Source organism: Budorcas taxicolor, chromosome 23 (assembly GCF_023091745.1).
Source record: "Budorcas taxicolor isolate Tak-1 chromosome 23, Takin1.1, whole genome shotgun sequence".
In the NCBI taxonomy this organism is placed as follows: domain Eukaryota; kingdom Metazoa; phylum Chordata; class Mammalia; order Artiodactyla; family Bovidae; genus Budorcas; species Budorcas taxicolor.
The window spans coordinates 20,243,357-20,263,319 of NC_068932.1; the positions used below are offsets into that span (position 1 = coordinate 20,243,357).

General features: G+C 46.5%; 1 protein-coding gene across 1 annotated transcript; it reads right to left on the bottom strand.

Annotated features, from left to right (window-relative positions):
- Nucleotides 1-5,206: 5,206 nt before the first annotated feature.
- SLC25A28 (solute carrier family 25 member 28) lies at nucleotides 5,207-15,562 on the bottom strand. Its single transcript, XM_052660803.1, has 4 exons — nucleotides 15,272-15,562; nucleotides 8,309-8,537; nucleotides 7,192-7,248; nucleotides 5,207-6,041 (listed from the first exon to the last, which is right to left on the bottom strand). Exons 1-4 carry the CDS (start codon nucleotides 15,560-15,562, stop codon nucleotides 5,524-5,526), a joined length of 1,095 nt encoding a protein of 364 aa, XP_052516763.1. The 3' UTR covers nucleotides 5,207-5,523.
- Between the last annotated feature and the right edge of the window lie 4,401 nt (nucleotides 15,563-19,963).

Sequence of the window (19,963 nt, forward strand, 5' to 3'; positions counted from 1 at the left end):
CCTGCTTGCAAGGGGCAAACCCTGCACAACACACAGCTTCCCTACTCAGGTGTAATAGCTCTGGTTCTCCACTTGTTCAGAGACCTTGCGGCCAAAAGAAACCCATGTAAGGAGAACATCAGAGTCTCGGGTCAGTGTCTCAGGAGCAACTAGATTTTCCTCCTAGTTTACCCTTCTTTGTACACCTGTAGACAAATGCCCAGGCTGTCTTTCCCCTGCACATACACATTTCCAGCACTGGTTTGTTTCTAGGCCTCCCTGGGAGTCCCAGAATCTAAGACATCTGACTTAATGCTATGCTGCCATAGGTGGGCAGGCCCTTAGGAAGAAAGAGCAACTTTGAGCTAGCCTCAGTGTGCAAACAGCCAATAGGCAAGTTCCCGTGTGTATGGGTGCGTGCTCAGTAGCTCAGTTGTGTCTGATTTTTTGTGACTCCGTGGACTGTAGCCTGTCAGGTTCCTCTGTCCTTGGGATTATCCTGTCAAGAATACTGGAGTAGGTAGCCATGTCCTCCTCCAGGGGATCTTCTTGACCCAGGGATCAAACTTGCGTCTCCTGCATTGGCAGCTGGAGTCTTTATTACTTTACCAGTCTTTGCGAACTGGGAAGCCCTAAGTTCCCACATGATTGTCTAAACCATCATCAATCCTCTTTCATCTTCCAGTAACAATGTTTTGGAGGGTCCCCTTTTCTAATGGTGACAACAGGCCCTCACCTGAAGTCCCTGTCTCTACTGCCACCCCCCCCCCCCCCCCCCCACTCCAGGTCATCCCCTGTCTGGACTGGTACTTGAAAGCACCCTGACATTGCTTTAGCCCTGTCCCTCCCTGCGTAAGAACCATGAGAACTCCTGATTAGCTGCCAAGTCAAGTCTAGACTCCTTCACCTCACTTTCAGGCTCTCCAGAATCTGACCCTCCCTGGGTGACATGACAGCTATCTTAATATTTTTGAGGGGCTGTCAGAGAGAATAAGGATTAGTCTGAATCTATGCTCTCCAGCAGTAGAGAGAGATCACAGGTAGAAATTACAGGACGACCCAAGTGCCTCAATAGAAAGAATTGTTCTTCTTTCTTTTCAGTGTGTGAGTGTGGATGGCAGGGGTGGTCGTGGTAGAGAGCTTGCATTTATAGAGCCCCTGACAATGCAGGAATACTGTGTGTGACGCTCATAGACTGGTTCTCTGCTCACCAGTGTAAGGCAGCAGGAGGTAACAGGTACTGCGCATCCAAGCTGAACAGCGATCGTGTGAGGTTTCTGATAGTTTTAGACAGAATATTGTTTGTCTCCTAAATCCGTGACTGAAGACAACAGAAGGGATATTTTAGATTATCAGGAAAATATGTGTTTGTTTTGAATGTCTCGTGTTCAAGTTGTGGGTTTGGATTGGAGAGACAGGCAGAGGCCAGATTATGTAAAGCCCCGCTGGCCATGGTGAGGAATTGGGCCTCAAAAGCAGGAGAGTGACATGACTCTAGAATGGAAGCAGAAGAACAAAGAATGGACTTTCTAACCAATGAAATTTGCAGCAAGTGAACACGGTTGGCCTCGGGTAGCAGTGAGCACCCAAGCCCTGGAGTGGGTCTGCCAGGGGTGCTGTAGAGTGGGGCAGGGCTCCAGGAGGGATTACTTCTCAGAACCCTGTTACCTCTGACCTCACTGGTCAGCCTCACCCCCTCCAACCACTACCCTACGCCTGGTCTCCCTTTAGGATCTCTGAAGCTTCTGCTGGGAGGCAGCACCAAACTGTCTCCCCACCCTGCACCTTCTCTCCATAGCTGCCCTGCTCCCCTTTTTGTTGTTCAGTTTTGACCTCCCGCAGCAATGCTCTTGAGAATAAATTATAAAGGTGCACCAAGAGACTGACCAGATAAGCTATTATACATTTGAACAATGGGATATTATGTGGCCATTTACACCGAGGTGATGGAAGAAAATTTAATAACATAGAAGGATGGGCACCATATATGGTTATATGAAATAAGCTGTTGACAATGTGGTCTGATTTTTGAAAATTAACAAGAAATACACATAGAAAAAATACTAGATGATGTGCATATCAAAATGTTGCCATATTCTCTGAGTAATAGGAATAGAGGTATTTTCTTTCTATGTTTTCTAAATTTTATAAAATCAGCACTTTTTTTGGCTTTTGCAAAATTTTTTTTTCGCTTTACTGTTAATCAAAGCCACTTCTTTCTCATTAACTCTGGGCTACTGTAATCTTTTCTGTCTCTCAGTCTCATTGTTGGTTTCATGTAGCCTAGTACATGACTATACACTGCTTTGTGTTAATACAAGATTGTTTCATTCACACTGGTCTTGCATGTCAGATTAAGACATTTTTCTCTGGCTAAATTGTGACTTATTTTCTCATTTTCCCCATCAGTAAACACTGTGCAGGAATTGACCCCTTGATGGTGGCTTGGTGCTGTGTCCTCACAGTGCCACATAACCTACCTGACTTTCCAGGCAGAATCTGAGCTGAGGGTTACCTTCAAAATCCACAGTTCCCACCGGTGTGGTGAGCCCCGTGAAAGTGAGGCTGGGTTTCTGACCCAGGTACCCAGTCACTGGCATCTAGACTCTCACCCCATCACCCTGTTCTGCTTCTGTCTTCTCTAGTGATTGGACCCAGAGACCTGGGAACCTGAGGCTGGGTCCAAACTCCAAACCAACTGTCCTCTAGTAGCTGAACACTGTTGAATACTGAAAGGTCACTTTGCTATCTTTTCTCATTATTTGTGAATGTCATTAGAACTGAGGGGGTCTTTAGTGTGGAGAAGGAAATGGCAACCCACTCCAGTGTTCTTGCCTGGAGAATCCTGGACGGAAGAGCCTGGTGGGCTACCGTCCATGGGGTCGCAAAGAGTCGGACACGACTGAGTGACTTCACTGCACTTAGTGACTTCCATTCTTTCTGAAGTTATCCCATGTCCTTTTCTTGAAGAGCGGATCTTATTGCCCCGTGTCTGCTGTGGTCTGGGTACCGTGCCAGGCAGTAGCTCGGAAAGCTGACAACAGGGCCCAGGTTTGGGAGACATCCCTTTGTTCTTGTGCTTAGTCGGTGCTGGGAAGCAGCTGTTCTCTTGCACTTGAAAAGCGAACTCCCTGAAATGACCTCTGCAATGACTTCATCATGCTCTCTTCACTCCACAGGCCATTCAGACTTCAGTGATCACTGCGTGTGTGGCTCTGTTAACATCTCTCTCCCATCACTAAATCAGAGGGGCGGCAGAGCTTACTTGAGGCTCAGAACAGGAGACCCCGCTGTTTCCTTGACAGTTTGTTTCAAGTGCATTCAGACAGGATTCTCCACAGATACTTGAAGGGCTGTCAGGTGGAAGAACAAGATTTACTCTGTAACCAAATCCTGCTGATCTGCAGCCCTAACTCTGCTCCAGTCTGCCACTTTCCTCTGTCTCCCTCACCACAGTCCCTGCGCAGACCTCAGTGCAGCCTTGCCCAGATGACTTCGGCAGCCTTCCCCCAGGTCTGCCTGCCTGTCCAGTCTTGCTCCTCTAATTCCTCCTTAGAGAGCCTAAGTGATCTGTTTCAGTTGCAGATCTCATCACACCATTCCTCTGCTTAAAACCCTGTAATACTTCTGCACTGCCTGCGGGATAAACTCTAAACTCCTTAGTGTTGCTTTTAAGACCCAGTCCCTGCTTGGCTCTCCAGCTGCATGCCTTACCCAGGCTGTCTGCCACCATGGAACCCCTTGCAAACTGAACCCCAAATGCTCCAGGTCTTTGCTGAGAACATTTCCCCTCGTCACAGCTGGGTCCTCCCTTGTGGCTCAGTGGTAAAGAATCTGCCTGCTAGGCAGGAGATGCAGGTTCAATCCCTGGGTCAGGAAGATTCCTTGGAGGAGAAAATGGCAACCGACTCCAGTATTCTTGCTTGGGAAATCCCATGGACAGAGGAGCCTGATGGGCTACAGTCCATGAGGTTGCAAAAAAGTTGGACACGACTTAGCAACTTAACAAAACAACCTCACAGCTCATTTGCCTTCCAGGTATTTCTTCAGATGTCACTTCCTTCTACCCCATCACCCAAGACCAGGTTTGGTATTCTGTCCCCTCAACAAGTGTCTAGTTTTACTTATCACATTTCTTGTCATCTTATCTTATAATCACCTGTTTACATGTATCTGCCTCTCCAGACAAGCTCCTTGAGGGCTGGGATAATTTTTTAATCTTTTTTTTTGGAGGTGGTGGGGGGATGGTTTTATTTATCATCATGTCCCCACCACCAGTGCCCAACACAGATGCTTAATAGTTAATGAATGAATGACAGATGACATAGCAAAGATGACAGATGGAAGTTTTAGGGGGTTAAATCTCCACTTTGTTTACTGAACAACTTGCTAACAACTGGTTCAGGTTCCAAAAAAAAAAAGGAACAGACTGGCCCACCAAACCCACCAGTGAAAATCCTGTCCCTCAAGTCTCCCAGAGCCCAAGTGGTCCTGGGCAGGGAGCTCCCTCAGATGGCAGGTGGAGGACATACCCTCTGCTTTTTCCCTATCTGTAGGAGGGCACAATTAGATTCACTTCTAGGGATAAATGATCTGAGTTGGGGTCCCAGTTCTGCAGTTACTGTGAGACCTTGAGCAAGTCACACCCTCTCTGAGCTTTCCTTACCTGTAAAACAGAGATGATACCTGCACTGCCTACTTCAGACTTTAGGAGAATCAAATGAGATCACCTATGATAAAGTGCCTTGTAAAAGCCTTAACAGCAAATGAAAAGTATTATTATTTACCATGTAATCTTCAGGACTTGAAGCTTCACTGACTAATTTTAGCTTTGCAACTACATAAAAAACCAGCGCCATGTGGAAAGGTGTACTGCTGCAGGCAGAGCTGAGAACCAGAGCAGAGATCTACCTGCCTGAGCCACGCCACTGCCCTAGGGGAGAGGCGACAGTGAGGATCAAGAGCACCTTTTTAGTTAGGATCTACACTTTTACTTTCACAAAGACCCATTGTTCCTGCCATCAGAGAGATTCCTTCGAGCCTATTACTAACCCAGGGGGAGTATGACCCCAGAGTCTTAAATCACCACGAAAACAGCAGAAACAAAAACTATAAATGCAATCAACCTTCCCTCTGGGCCCCTTAATTCACGCTTCAAGTCAAGAACAGTTGATAGCATTTCACTTCCCCTTTGGCAATACAAACCCAATGAAACCATTTCATTTAAAGGCTTTTTATTAGGAACCAGGGGAATGAGCTGCTTATCCCTCTGTAACAGTCTAGAGCAGGTCATCAGGCCCAGGAAGGAGAGTGTCAGAGATGCTGTGGTGTGACTCACTGCACTTGCTTAAGGCCCGGAAGGAAAGGCGGTGGCGACAGAGGGCGGCAGGAACTGGTGTCAGCCAGACACCCAGAGCCTGGGGAGAGCGAGCCCTCTGCCTTCCTTCCTCCACTCGAGGCTGGGGTGCGTCCCAAGGCGGAGAACATGGCTGGGGTGGGCAGGGCATCAGTGCTGGCTGAACCCTGGTTCCATCTGGTGCTGCTTCACTTGCCTGCCCTCCACTCTTCTTGCCTTTTAGTGATCAGGTATTTGAAGAACTCGTACACAGACCAAGCGATGGCTGTGGAGGGGATCTGGTAAATGACTCTAGCCTGCACCCCTCGGAAGTAGGCAGTCACCCCGCCTACTTGATACACCGTCCTGAAGGCACTAGCCATGCCTGTGATATGTCCTGTAAGGTTGGAGTTCAAGGCCAGGGATTCCTGGGTGTTGAGCAGTGTTTTGCAAACGTCCAGTGGGGTTGTGGCAGCGGCAGCTACAGCTCCTGCACAGGCTCCGGAGAGGACGTGGGAGCTGGGGTTGTACCGTCTCTGGGGGTTAAAGTGCTCCTGCAGGAACTCGTAGGTCATGAAGTGGATGGCTTGGAAGGGCACGTTCATGGTGAGCTGGGTGGTGTAGCTGCGGTAGAAGGCCCCGGCCCCCTCGTTCCGCCACACTGCTCGGACACAGTCTGCCACCCGGCGGTACGGAGAGTTGTACACTTGCATCCTCTGCTTGACCACTGGCGGCGCCGTCGGTGAGCAGGAAACGGCGACAGCGTTCAGCCGGCGAGCAGGAGCATCCAGGAGCAGAGCCCCAAGTCAGCGGATCAGCCAATGGATTGGAGAGAGACAAAAGTATGTGAGTTGTCAGTCGGCCTGCTCAGCGAAAGTTCCCCTTTCTGAGAGGACGCGATAGGAGAGGGTTGATAAAGGGCTAAAAAATAATGGAACCACTGCCAGTAGGATTTCTTTAAGACCAACCAATTAATATACAAGATATATCTACCATTGAGACTCCATAGGGTTTCCTTGAAATAAGTACCTATTATTACTACCATCTTACTCTTTCATTAAGTCCCAAGACAAGAAAAGATTCAGTGGCAGTGAACATAATAACAAACACACAGCCCTAACAATCCCAATCCTTGGTACACAGAATGCCAACTCTTACAATATGAGGACGCCATCCTTCCACAGGAGGAAGAGCTGGAGAAGGGCGACCAAATCAAAAGTCTTAGCCAAGAAGAGTGTGACTTTAGTTTCCAAACATCTCCCACCCCCTCAAGTGGATTCATGGTATGAGTTCGAGATCTTCAGCTTAGCTTTGGCCCTTTCCTTGCCATGGTCTTGCCCAGACAGGTAAAGAACTGGAACTTTAAGGAATATGGCAACTGTGCTATCCTTTCATATTTGTTTGGGGACCTCATTCTACAACTGAAAAGCCAGGGACTAAGCTCTGCTACCATTACCCTTTCATTTCTATCTCAACCATTATTCATTCCAGTAAGAAAGGCAGTATTTTCAAATGGCAAAATCCATTTTCATCTCTTTGAAGAGAACTGAAATAATCTGCTAAATTTTTTAGATCAAATCCACTACAAAGTGGACTTTCAGGAAGGCCCAGGAACAGGCCACAGACAGTCTGATGTTTTTCTAGGGAACCCCCAGATGAATTAAATCTCAGTGAATATGCTTCCGGCCTAAGGGAATCTTCCTAAGCACTGACAGCATGGAGGGAGTGCCCTCTACTGGTAAGACAATGTAACACAGCAGGGTTTCCCACCCAAACTGATGGGGTGCTCCCTGGCTCTCTTCTGCAAACCCCAAATTAAGGAAAAGCCTAGAGATGTAGATGAAGCTACCCAGAGGGAAAGGGTGAGGAATCATTACCTTCCACTGGATTCATGGCAGCGTCATGAAGTAATGTTGCCACACACCCAGCTGCACCTGCAAAGGAAAAAACAACTGCCACATGTAAGGCCAGGAGGGGGTGAATGACTTAGGGAGACCCCAGAGTGAAGGGGAGTGGCTGTGATAAACCACAGCAGGGAGAGGGGATACTAACAGCCAGTTTAAAAGACGGGAACCCACTGCTTCTAGATGCCTGTTGAGAGAAACGAGGCTATTTGTTCCCCCTAACTTACTATGGCCATCAGTCTGCCTTCCACAGCTACCATATGAAGGCCAGGAAGAGTCTGAGAACAGCCCAGATTTCATCAACAAAGATGGCTCTAAGGACAGATGCAACTCATGCCCCATATAGGAAGCTAGTTCACTGTGGCCAGGGGATGCCAGCGGATCAGCCCCCTGGAGGGAGCACATGAGGGGCAGGCGGCTGGGTCTCCACCACAGAGCCCCACCTCCTGCCCTGCTGCCCCATGCTGCCCGGCCTGTCTCCAGAGCCTAACAGCTGTCCATCTAGACTTTCCTCTCTGGGCCTGAACTACCCTGTCCCTCCTCCTCTCCTCTCCCCTTTCACTTTGGTTTTCTCCAGGCTGCTATCCCTTCCCTCACTCCCACACAACCGTCAACCTCTGGTTTCTTTGGACAAAAGACCCAGGCCCCACCCCCATTCTCTTGTTAAGCTCCTGTTTTGTCCTCTGTGACACAAACTGCCTCCGGGCAATTGGGATCCTGAAAATGTGAGGCGAAGAACTGAGGCTCCAGGATTAACACCTGACTACCAAGAAATACATAGAGTGGGCAGCTCACTGTGTGTCTCTACATTGTCAGGGCATTAGAAGTTGACGCCAGGGAGAAGATAAAGGATTCAAGCAGGTACATAAGGAAGGATACTGTAACCATTTGTTGAGGTGCCTGGAAGAAGGCGTGAGATGGAAGCAGCTCATTGTCTTAGGACATCAGGTTTGGAAGTCCCTCCTCTATAATCTGGCCTACCCCAGCCCAAAGCTGCAGCTTCAAACCATGCTGAGACTGGAAAGCACTGATAGCAGCAAAGCCCAAAGAGTTGGGAAAGTGGGAGAACCAGCACAGGAAGGCTCAATACCATTGGCAATATGGCTATTGCCCCCAGGGTGGATTACATCACTCAATGTCTTTTTTAACTTTTCATAGCAGGCAAAATAGAGGGCGTGGGCAGGCCCTGCGCCTGTTGCTGTGACGTTCAGGCCGCGCATGGGCCTCCACAGGCCCTCCGTTCTTATAATCCTCCAGAGGGCCTCCAACACATTTCGGTAGCGGGCGGCTGGATCCGGCTGTAGGCTCTGCATCCGGGTCTGAAAGTACAGAAGGGGGAAGTGCAGTGTCAGGGATCTGACGTCTCCCAGTCTCAGCACTCAAGCCTGAGCTCTGGGCAGACCTTCTATGTGAAACCGTGTCAATATGCAGAAGTGATACCTGGCATCCAGTTTTACTGCCTTCCAAATCTACATCCAATCTTTCCAAGCCTTGGATGTTTTGTTTTTTTTCCCCTGGTCATCTATGACTCTACAGGCTTCCTTGGTGGCTCAGCAGTAAAGAACCCACCTGCCAATGCAGGAGAGGTGGGTTCAGTCCTTAGGTTGGAAAAGATCCCTGGAGAAGGAAATGGCAACCCACTCCAGTATTCTTGCCTGGGAAATCCCATGGACAGAAGGAACCTTCAGGCAGCAGTCCACAGGGCTTCAAAAGAGTTGAACACAACTTAATGACTAAATAATAACACATGACTCTATGAGTAGAACACCATTATTTTCCCTCAAAAAATTACTCCTTTGTAAGTGTTCTTGAACTCCAAAGTGATTCACAGCCTCGGCAACAAATATTAAGCCTGTGTTTCAGGAGAAGTTGCTTTGGTATCTTAATAAACTCAGGCTAAGAGCTCTTTACAAGTGGATTCTAAAGTTAGCTATTTACAATATACTTTATTACTACTGAAAAGTGATCCTGGGCCTGCTTCCTGATCACATACTAATGAAATGAGGACTCAACCTCTGATATAAGCTTGATGATAATCTGACTTCTTCAGAATATTTGGCATTGGCAGCTGGGCCTGTATATTACACTTCTGGCAGAAATAACATTCCTAATAGATACTGGTCCAGTTTCCTGGGAAAGAAAGTTTACCCTCAAACTATGAAGGTGGAAACCAATCTTGTCTCTAAAAGTGAGAGAGATTCCAAATTTCTAATCTAAATTGACTAAATTCCAAAACTGGCATCAATGAATAAAAATTAGTGAAACATAACCCGTGGAATCTCCAGAGGATTCAATGACTGGAATGAATGTATAGAGTAGATATTCTGTATGACGTTCCTGGACAAAGTTTTATTGAAATTTGGGAAATTAACCTTATAGCTCACAAATCACTGACGACCTTCTCTGAAAGATGAGTCTACAGGGCAGATCTCTTATTTACTGACCCATTTCAAGGCCAAGGTGGCTTGGAGACTCAGATAGTATAAAATCAATATACAGCGCCTGCAATACAGTAGGCACTTAAGATTTGTTTGTTGAATGAATGAATGGAAGAATGAAGAATCTTAGCTTTGTCTACACCACTTCAAAAACACCATTAGTGAACCAATAGGGGCAACTAATGCCCAAGTACAGTTTAAATTCCTACTTCATTCCTGTCACTGATTCAATCTGGATTGAACAGCTGGAACCTTCCTGTTGTCCATCTGGAATCCAAGACTAATGTCTCTTCTCAAAAGTATGGGAGAAAACAATCTAACCATATTAACAAGTCCTAGTTAGCCGCAAGCAATCCACATTCCTCTAGAGTTATTTTCTCCTTCCTGCTACCAATAAAGAACTGGATAAAAGGTTAATTATTTGAAGTTCAATCAGAAATACACAGGATCACTTACCACAATGTGATACATTCTCTTTTACTTCTCAATAAAAAACACAAACCAAAACAACCAAAAAACATCAATTTCCAATAAAGAATGTGTTTACTGATCTTTCACATCACCTGGGAGGATAAAATTCATCAGAGGAGTTATTCAAGGAGACGATAGGCCTTGGCTGGGTAGGGACACTAATAGATAAACTGGTAGCTTAACAACTGTGTGTTTCCATAGGTTTGTTCAAAAACTAATCTTGTACTGAGGGAATGTTCAGAAATCCCAGTGTTCTGCTGGAGTCAATGTCATATTTGGGTAACCAGACTTGAAGGTCTGGCCTCAGAGGCCTGGAACCGTTTACCCACAAGAGAAACAAGAGATGGTGGTAAGTTACACTGAACATTTTACACACATGTCTAAACGTAACTCACAATTCTAACTCAATGAAGATGCACCCTCATGGAGAGGACCCAGGCCTAAGCCACACCAAATATAAAAACAAATATGGCTTCCCGAAGAGAAAGATGAAATCTCTAAAGCATTAATGAATAGTCTTCGATATTAAAAAAAACCACTGCCTGGCTCTGAAGAAAAGTCATACTAATAGGGAAGGAAGCAATGTGGTACACCAAGCCACATTTCAGTATGAAAGCCTGAGTAGGAGCCCCAGCTTTGCTGGCTGTGTAGTCTCACGTATGTCACTTAACCTCTGAGCTTCAGGCCATCATCTATAACATGAGACCAAGGATGGCTAGTGCACAGGGCTACTGTGGGGATTCAGAGTTAAAGCATGTAAAAGCCATTGCTAATTTATGAGGTGCCAGAAATACAAGGCTTTTTATTGTATTCAAATATGGTTCTCAGAAATATTAGTTCATACCTTAGAGTTTACAGATCATGGCAGCATTGTCTTGTGTTACCAGTTTTTGAAGATATGGATGGGTAACTAACTGCTCTTTAACCACTAATAGATCAGGCCTGATTTTTCATTTTTTGTTTTCACTCTAAAGTTCCTCTGTGGCTGCAATGATCGATATGTCCAGCTGTTCATCTGCAGGTCATGTTTAGGAAGAAGCACTATTGTGAAATTCTGTGCCTCGCTTGGTTCTGGAAATCTGCTTTTTGGAGGCTGTATGGAAGGCTGGGGAGTCAGACTTGGTTTAAATCATGGCTCTGCCACTAACTGTGTGACTGTGGAAAGTTACTTAACTTGCCTCTTTCTTCATCTATAAAATAATGAAAATGGTGTTTACTTCATGAAGCTGTTCCAAGGATTAAATCAATAACTGCAAAGCACATCAAACAGGGCATGACAAACATGAGCAACTGCCATTTACTGAATACTTATTATTAGATACAAGAAAATCAAAGAAGCCAATGTTTCCATCTCCTAATCTTCCATTGGTTTGAAAATATCTATTTCCCTTTGTTCTTTTTCTCCTTAACTTATAGATTTATTTGCTTCACTATTGCAAAGCCAAAAAGCAGCACCTTGGTGACAGGTGCTTAACAAGATATTGAGAAGAGTTCTGACTGCTTTAGGCTGCAGAACCCACCCTTTTAAATAAAGTCTGGTGCTTGCCTCTGAAGCACAGAAAAGGAAAACTGGACTTCCAAACTGGACTTCACTTGCACTTCCAAACCTATTATGACCATGGAAATAGCTGGTTGAATAACTGTAGCCTAGCCAGGCTATGCTGACTTCCCATGGTCCCTCCCAAGGATATTTAACTCGACTAACTAAGATCATGGCATCCGGTCCCATCACTTCATGGCAAATAGATGAAACAGTGGAAAAAGTGTCTGACTTTATTTTTCTGGGCTCCGAAATCACTGCAGATGCCTGAAATTAAAAGATGCTTACTCCTTGGAAGAAAAGTTATGACCAACCTAGACAGCATATTAAAAAGAAAAAAAAAAAAAAAGCAGAGACATTACTTTGCCAACAAAGGTCCATCTAGTCAAGGCTATGGTTTTTCCAGTAGTCATGTATCGATGTGAAAGTTGGACTGTGAAGAAAGCTGAGCACCGAACAACTGATGCTTTCGAACTTTGGTGTTGGAGAAGACTCTTGAGAGTTCCTTGGACTGCAAAGAGATCCAACCAGTCCATCCTAAAGGAGATCAGTCCTGGGTGTTCGTTGGAAGGACTGATGTTGAAGCTGAAACTCCAATACTTTGGCCACCTGATATGAAGAGCTGACTCACTGGAAAAGACCCTGATGCTGGGAAAGATTGAGGGCAGGAGGAAAAGGGGATGACAGAGGATGAGATGGTTGGATGGCATCACCGACTCGATGGACATGGGTTTGGGTGGACTCCAGGAGTTGGTGATGGACAGGGAGGCCTGGCATGCTGCGGTTCATGAGGTTGCAAAAGAGTCGGACACAACTGAGTGACTGAACTGAACTGACCCTGATAAGTGGCCTGGGGATGCACAGTCCTGCATGCCAGAGGCACTGTCAGCTTTCAGTAGCAAACACTGTGATTGGCCTTTAGGCTCCAACATAGATACCTGCCTCTAGTCTTAGGGTACTTTGGGCTGCTCTTCCTCTCTGCCACCTATTTATGGTAAAAGAGGAAGAAGGGCTGCCTAGGGACAAGTAAACTGGGATGCCCCTTCTGAAGAAAGAGATCTGAATGTTACTTTCAAATCTGCACAACAGTATCTACTGCTGTAAACCCTTCTGAAGGAAGAGATTTGAATTTTACTTTCAAGTCTGCACAACAGTATCTATTGCTATAATCAGTATTAACTGACCCTGAGTCCTAATGGTCTCACAGAGCTTTTCCCTCTAGTCATTTAAATCCCAGCATCTATGGCAAATGAAAATGATTCTTCTAAAATACGCTTTTGTATTTTTGAAAACTCCTGAGCATTTTTTTTCCTCCAGATGAAATAATTATTTAATGGAGTGCTTTGAGGCATGACTGTAATGTTGTATTACTAATCAAAAAAAAAAAAAATTCCAACGCTTATGTAAATGAATAAGAACTGTTCTTCAAAACAGTTACCTCAGAAGGCTGCAAGTGACTTATTTCAGCAATGCTGCTGCATTTATGCAAAACATTTCTGGAACTTCTCTTTCCAAGTGTTCCCTCAGTGGGTTTATCAGCTCAGGAGGAAATCAGTCTCCCTGCTTTCCTGTCCTACCTTATCTTTGACCCCCATCAGCATTACCCATTTTATTCTCCCACCTGAACTACCACATTTGATTCTGAATGGCTTCAATGACTAAAACATCAACTCCATCTTGTCAGAGGACAAAGACTTGCCCCATTTAAGGATATGAAGCCAAGTATTCTAGAGCAGCAGTCCCCAACCTTTTTGGCACCAGGGACCAGTTTCATGGAAGGCAGTTTTTTTTCTTTCACAGACGGCACAGAGGAAGGGTGTTCTGGGATGATATGAGCACATTCCATTTATTGCGTACTTTATTTCTAATCTAATGCCGCCGCTGATCCGACAGGATCAGCACCAGTCCATGACCTGGAAGTTAGGGACCCCTCTTCTAGAAGCATTTCTAACAGAGGAAGTTACAGATTGTTTACAACAAAAACAGTATTTATGTAAATATATGGAGTAAGGAGATAGCTGCCCAAGGTAGTGGGACAACACTTAAATTGAATAGCTGTGGTAATATTTCCAAGTCAGTCACTGTGGAAATATTTCTAAGTCAGTCACATTATTACATTGTATTTTTCAAGCCATTATTCTCCTTGATCCAGTTTTCATTCGCTACCCATCCTGAAAGACAGCACCCTAGACTATCTACTCTTAGACTCTACTCACAGTTCAAGTATAGTGAGGTTTACTTTGCAGTTAGATGTTAACTTTTGGATACACAGCATCAACGACTCATAGTCATTCAATCTAGATTCTATATAAATGTCTGAGGAATCTTTTTAATTTGTACTTATCTGACATTTCAATATTGTTAGAGCACTAGCCATCCTCTTACTCCTCTCTCATGGATTTTACTATTTATTTCTATTCCTCCCAAGTTAATACTCTCCTCCTGAACATGTAACCTTTCCCTAGTTTGAGAAGAAGACATATATCCAAGAGCTGTGAGAATATTTTTCGACTCTTACTCTTAACATGTAAAGGAAGAACCAGTCTCTGTCAGTATATTTATTTCAACAGTCCCCTTGAGTTTACTTCTCACTCAGCTTATTTCGTGGTGGCTCCTTTGCCAATGCACAAGAATAAGAACTGTAAAGAACAATGCATTCCCCCTCGTTACCCAGCTTTCTTCAGAAACACCTAGTCACCACCTAGTCTTGTACCCACTCAAGAGCCTGCTTGGTGTGGATGAAATTACTTTCACTTTCCCAGGAATCATGCCCTCAGGTTGGTCCCGTTTCCTTTTCTTTACACTAACATCTACTTTCTTCACACTAACATCTATTTTCCAATACTGTCATGCCTCCCTTATAGGCAACTTTTCCCTTTTTGTCAACTTCAAGTGGCTAAAGATATACACTATGAGGTCCATCCCTCCTAGGAGGGGTGATGTGCTCCCTGCACACACACAACCCCAATCCCAGCTAAATTTTCATGTTCAGGAAATAGGTGGGGTATCAGGCCTGCTGCACTGAGAAACCGAAACTTTTCCCTGGTCTTTCTCATATTATTTCCAGTCAGGAACTCTGAATTCTGACTGTAAAAAGATTTCCACTCACTCACTGATTAAGATTTAATAAGTAAATCTTTCATCTAGCTGAGAGATCCCAGACTCTGGTTCCCGCCCTGTCACTTGTAAACACACAAGATTAGTTTGTAAAAGCAATCGGAACATCTCTAACTTTTAAGATCCTATTCTGGGTCTTCAATAAGCGTTACCTTAATGAAGTTAGTAGCACTTACCTGTTCCTTTCCCATCCCACCCTATTCCTGTTTAGTCCCAGATGGGATCCAGGGTTTTGGCTGACAGATTTTCTTCCCAGAGTCCCGATTCAGATCTCACTGACGGTTAGAAATGGGTCCCGATTCCTGACTGGGATCAATTCCCGGCTGGGACCTTGCTTGCATGGAGTATCGGTCGAATAGTGTGGTGGTGGTAGGAGCCAGAAAGGAAACCCTGTCGGCTCCGGCTCTCGGCTGGGATCCTGGCTCCAGGCATGACCCAGGGGGTGGGGTCAGCCCCAGGTCGGGTTCGGAGCAGGTCCAGGTCTCACCTTGACGCAGTCGACGGGGTACATCACGCAGTGCTCCAGGATCCCTGCCACGGCGCCCGCCACCATGTGCGTGGTGACAGTGGTTCCAGCCGGCAGCGCCTCGTAGTCCGGGCCGGAGTCCGGATCCTGTCGTACAGGGGGCCTGCAGGCCCCGGCCTCCCCGCCGCTGGCCCCCCGGCCCACGCCCCGCTGCAGCCACCCGTCCAGCAGCGCCGACTCCCCGGGGCTCCGCCCCGGCCCAGCCGCCGGCCCCCCCGCCACACCGCCAGCACCCCGCCCCTCCAACTCCATCCACCCGGGCCAGCTGCGGCGCCCACCCTCGCCACCGCCGCCACTGCCGCCGCCGCCCCCCAACCCCGTCGCGTCTGCCTCAGGCGCGGCCCAGAGAGCCCGGGGCCTCCGGCTCCCGCTTGGCCCCGAGGACACGCCCCTCAGTCAGCCATTGGTGCAGCCGCCAAGTTAGCTCCGCCCCTTAGTTTACGTAAAAAAATATATCTGTGGTATTAGTGAAGTAGCCTGTCATTCCTTCGCCCCGCGGCGTTGCTACCGCTTAGATCCCACCCCTTCCCCTTTGATCTTGGAAGCTTCTTTTTATTGGCCATTTGATTGGCTAACATGTAAGATCAACCCGCCCTCCGACTTTTCTGGAGGGCGGGAGAAACTTAAGGCTGAACTTTGATAGGCTCAACCACCCTTGATGCTTTGACCCCGGCCATTGGCTAGCATTACGTCGGGATCTGATTGGCTACAGGAAGAGGGTGAAGCGCCCAGGGGCTATCGAGGCGGAATTTGGGCCCCAGACTGGCGCCGGTGGAGCTGTGTGCGCTGAAGGCTACATCGCTTTGGGGGGTAGGGAGGGGGTGGGGGAGGGCGGTACTCGGCCTTCAAGGTCAAACCGCTGACTGGTGCCGTTAAGATCCGCGCTCAAGCGCCTGCCCCGCATCCCTAGACTCGCAGGTTGCGTGCGGGCTGGTGGCCCTGGCGCGAGAGCTCTATTCCCGCGGGATGTCGGGCTGACGTGGGGCGGAGCCGGCCTGGGCTTGGCATCCCCTGGCGTGGCCCACCGGCCTGTCACGAAAGCTGTTGCGACATGCAGGCGGCGGCCGGTTAAACTCTTGTCAGGTCGGGAGTGTTGTTCCCTGTGGGCCATGTGCGGGCACACTCCTGAGGGCTCGGTGCCCCTCAGGCCCCAGAGTCACCCAGTAAACCCCGCAGTTCTTGAGTGAATGAGTTGGGAGACCTGCTGACGTTAGACCCTGAGCCTAGCCGAGAACTGAGGCCGGGAAGAGAGCTGTCGACGTCGGGGCGGGAAGATTCAGAGACAATGACGGCTGGGCAGGAGGCAGCTGCTGCCCAAACACAGCAGCAAAGTGCGTCAAATAGGGGAAGCTTGTCCCTAAACTGACTCACTGATGAGCCCCCTTCCCGGTGACGAGTCCTTTGTTTTAAGACGGCTCTCCCTCGCAGACAGGTAGGCTGGAGTCTCAGAGGGACGCTTATGGTTAAAGAACAATGTCAGCAGCCCCCAGCCTTGAGCATCACCTGGGCCGTGAGGATACACAGGTGGTGCTTTGCTATGGCTTCAGGCTGGGTTGAACACAGGCTTTCCGAACTCCGTCTGCCCGACTTCAGTAACCCTTCACTGGATCGTGTTTGCACAAGTTTCTCCAGCGTTTCCAGATAGGTCTCTACTCCCACGTTTACTGAAATGATGATGTAATTGTGAACTTAAAAAAAATCTGTTTCTAGCTTTTGCTTAGATAAGCAGTTTTTCTTTGTCTCTTTAAAGCTTAGCCCTTTTCTGGGCCTCCGAGTTTTTCATTTTTTAATTAACAAACTCACTTATTTTCTTCCTATTCAGCAATAGCTGTTTACCGTTTGGGTCTTGACCTTTTGAAAAAGAATGAAACTACAAATCCTCATCCCCGCACCTCTGACCCTGTGCACACAAAATTTTGCCTATAATTTCTGAGTTTGCAGAGTCCCTAAAAGTGACTTGTGGACCCCCTAGGGGTCCATTAACTTCCAGTTAAGAAGCCTGGGTTTCGTAAAAAAGAAACTCACTCAATCCTGCTAGAGTACTAATTTCCCTTAACTGCCAAACTGCTCGACTAATGAGCTATACCTGCCAAGTCCTTTCTCTTAAGCCCTACATTTTTGCTCTTTTAATCTGTGGTCACAAATGACCTTTCCAAATCCAATGGTCTTTTTCTTATTCCCATTTTTCACTAAGCGGTAACACTTGCCCATCATTGACCCATCACTCACTGAAACCTTGTCCTTGTTTCAGGAGACACTACCCTTTAGACTTCTGAATCTCCTACACTCTTCTACCCACTAAGGGGGAACATTCCTAAAGGTTTAAATACTTCCTATTCATCTAATAGTTTACAGAACTTCACTATTCCAAATCTGTTTTCCTCATTGGAGACCTATCTATAGTTCCCTTATTGCATATCTTGTAAGTGAAAGTTCCATGTGAACATTCAGTAAATATTTATTGGGTACCAACTCTGCCTGGCACTGTATTTGAAACTGGTGATACAAGATAGAGTCCATGCCTTCATGGAGCTTACTTTTTAATGGAGAGGGAGGGATAAGCCGTTAAAAATATTGGTTAGCCCTAGATACTACGCTGATAACTAAAGTAGGGAATTAGGATAATGTGTGACTGGGTGGCTACATTTGTATGACTAGGAAAGGCCTTTCTGAGGAGGTAACACTATGGCATTCCCTGATGGCTCAGTGGTAAAGAATATGCCTGCAATGCAGGAGATCCAGGTTCTATCCTTGGGTCAGGAAGATTCCCTGGAGAAGGGAATGGCAACCCACTCCAGTATTCTTGCCTGGAGAATCCCATGGACAGAAGAGCCTAGCAGGCTACAGTCCATAGGGTCGCAAAGAGTTGGACATGACTGAGTGACTAACACTGTGGTAAGTTCTGAATAACAGGCAGGAGCTCATGATGGGCTCAGAGAAGGGCATTCCAGAAGAAACTATAGGTGCAACAATCCTAAGGTGAGAACAAGGTTGGTATACAAAGGAACAGAAAGGTCAGTGTGGCTGGAGCATGGTTGGGGATGGGAGAGAGTGATAGAAGATGAGGTTGGAAAGATAGGTGGAAGGTGAATATCCACTTTAATTTCTGATTTAACATATCCAAAGAATTGATGCTTTTGAACTGTGGTGTTGGAGAAGACTCTTGAGAGTCCCTTGGACTACAAGGAGATCCAATCAGTCCATCCTAAAGGAAATCAGTCCTGAATATTCATTGGAAGGACTGATGCTGACGCTGAAACTCTACTACTTTGGCCACCTGATACAAAGAACTGACTCATTTGAAAAGACCCTGATGCTGGGAAAGATTGAAGGCGGGAGGAGAAGGGGATGACAGAGGATGAGATGGTTGAATGGCATCACTGACTCGATGGACATGGGTTTGAGTAGGCCCCAGGGTTTGGTGATGGACAGGGAAGCCTAGCGTGCTGCAGTCCCTGGGGTCACAGAGAGTCCGACACGACTGAGCGATTGAACTGGCTGATTCCAAACTCAGCCTTTCTGCTCCCCACAACAACCAATTCCTCCGCAGTTTTTCACTTCTACCCTATCAGACGCTAAAGCTGGGAGTCCTTGATTGCTTCAGAATAATTATTCTGAAATGTCTTTGTTCTTCACACTCTCCTTTTCCTTCCAAATGATACTATATTTTCCCAGTGTCTGATCACTTTACATGTACATTGTGATAACCTTTGAAAGACCTCCCTACCTCTGGGGTCTCCTGGCTTCACCGGTATTTTGATTCCTCTCCTCCTAGGGACATGGTAAAATTGTTTTTCCTACCTCCTTGAAGACAGGCATTGCTATGGGGTTTGCTTGACAAAGGAAATGTGAGAGAAGTGTAAGAACCACACATTACCTCCCCTTGCCACCTGACTGGTGATGTTCCGATGGTAGAGGCACCGTCAGGCTGGGGTCCGGGTGAGGATGATGAAGCAGTCACTTACTTGCCACCCTCTTCCTTCCAGATGAACTTTCAGCATGAGCAAGAAAGAAATATCTGTGATTGTAAAGTATAGATTTTAGGACTATTACATACCATAGCATGAGCTAGCCCAGCACTTCTCAGACTTTAGTATTATTCACTAAAGAATTTGTAGAAATGCCACATTATAATTCTGTAGGTCTGGGTGGGGCCTAAGATTCTGCATTTCTGACAAGCTTCCAAGTGATTCTGATGCTGTTTGAGACCCTGGGCCACACTTCAAATAACAAGGACCTTATCCATCCTAACTCTGATATACCCTCTCATCACATCTCTACATACTGTATCTTACATCTCACCAGCACTAAACTCTCCTAGAAAACAAATTAGCAAACAGACAACTTTCTTGGTGATATTCTTTATAAACCCTCAATAACTTCCCACACCTGCAACTCTTCAGTCGAGCACTGCAGAATCTTATATTCTTAGGACACTTGTTTTTCCTATGCTCTCTTCTACCTCCTGTCATTTTCTGTGTTAATCTGTGAGACCACTTGTTTTCTTTAGTAACAGATATTTCAAGTTTTAGCTTGGGCACGTGGCTTCTCAGCAACTTTTCCCCAGTTTCTCTTGCAGCTAGCTTTGTATGTGTGACTAATTTCTGGCGAGTGGGATGTGAGTGTAATTGATTTGAAACATCTGGGTTCTGC

What these genes read in the sequence shown, in the direction of transcription:
- SLC25A28 (XM_052660803.1), bottom strand. Translation starts at nt 15,562, where the DNA reads ATGGAGTTGGAGGGGCGGGGTGCTGGCGGTGTGGCGGGGGGGCCGGCG. An exon ending in ACCCCGTCGACTGCGTCAAG is followed by an intron (nt 8,538 to 15,271) that starts GTGAGACCTGGA and finishes CTGTACTTTCAG; the next exon opens with ACCCGGATGCAGAGCCTACA. An exon ending in CAATAGCCATATTGCCAATG is followed by an intron (nt 7,249 to 8,308) that starts GTATTGAGCCTT and finishes TTTCCTTTGCAG; the next exon opens with GTGCAGCTGGGTGTGTGGCA.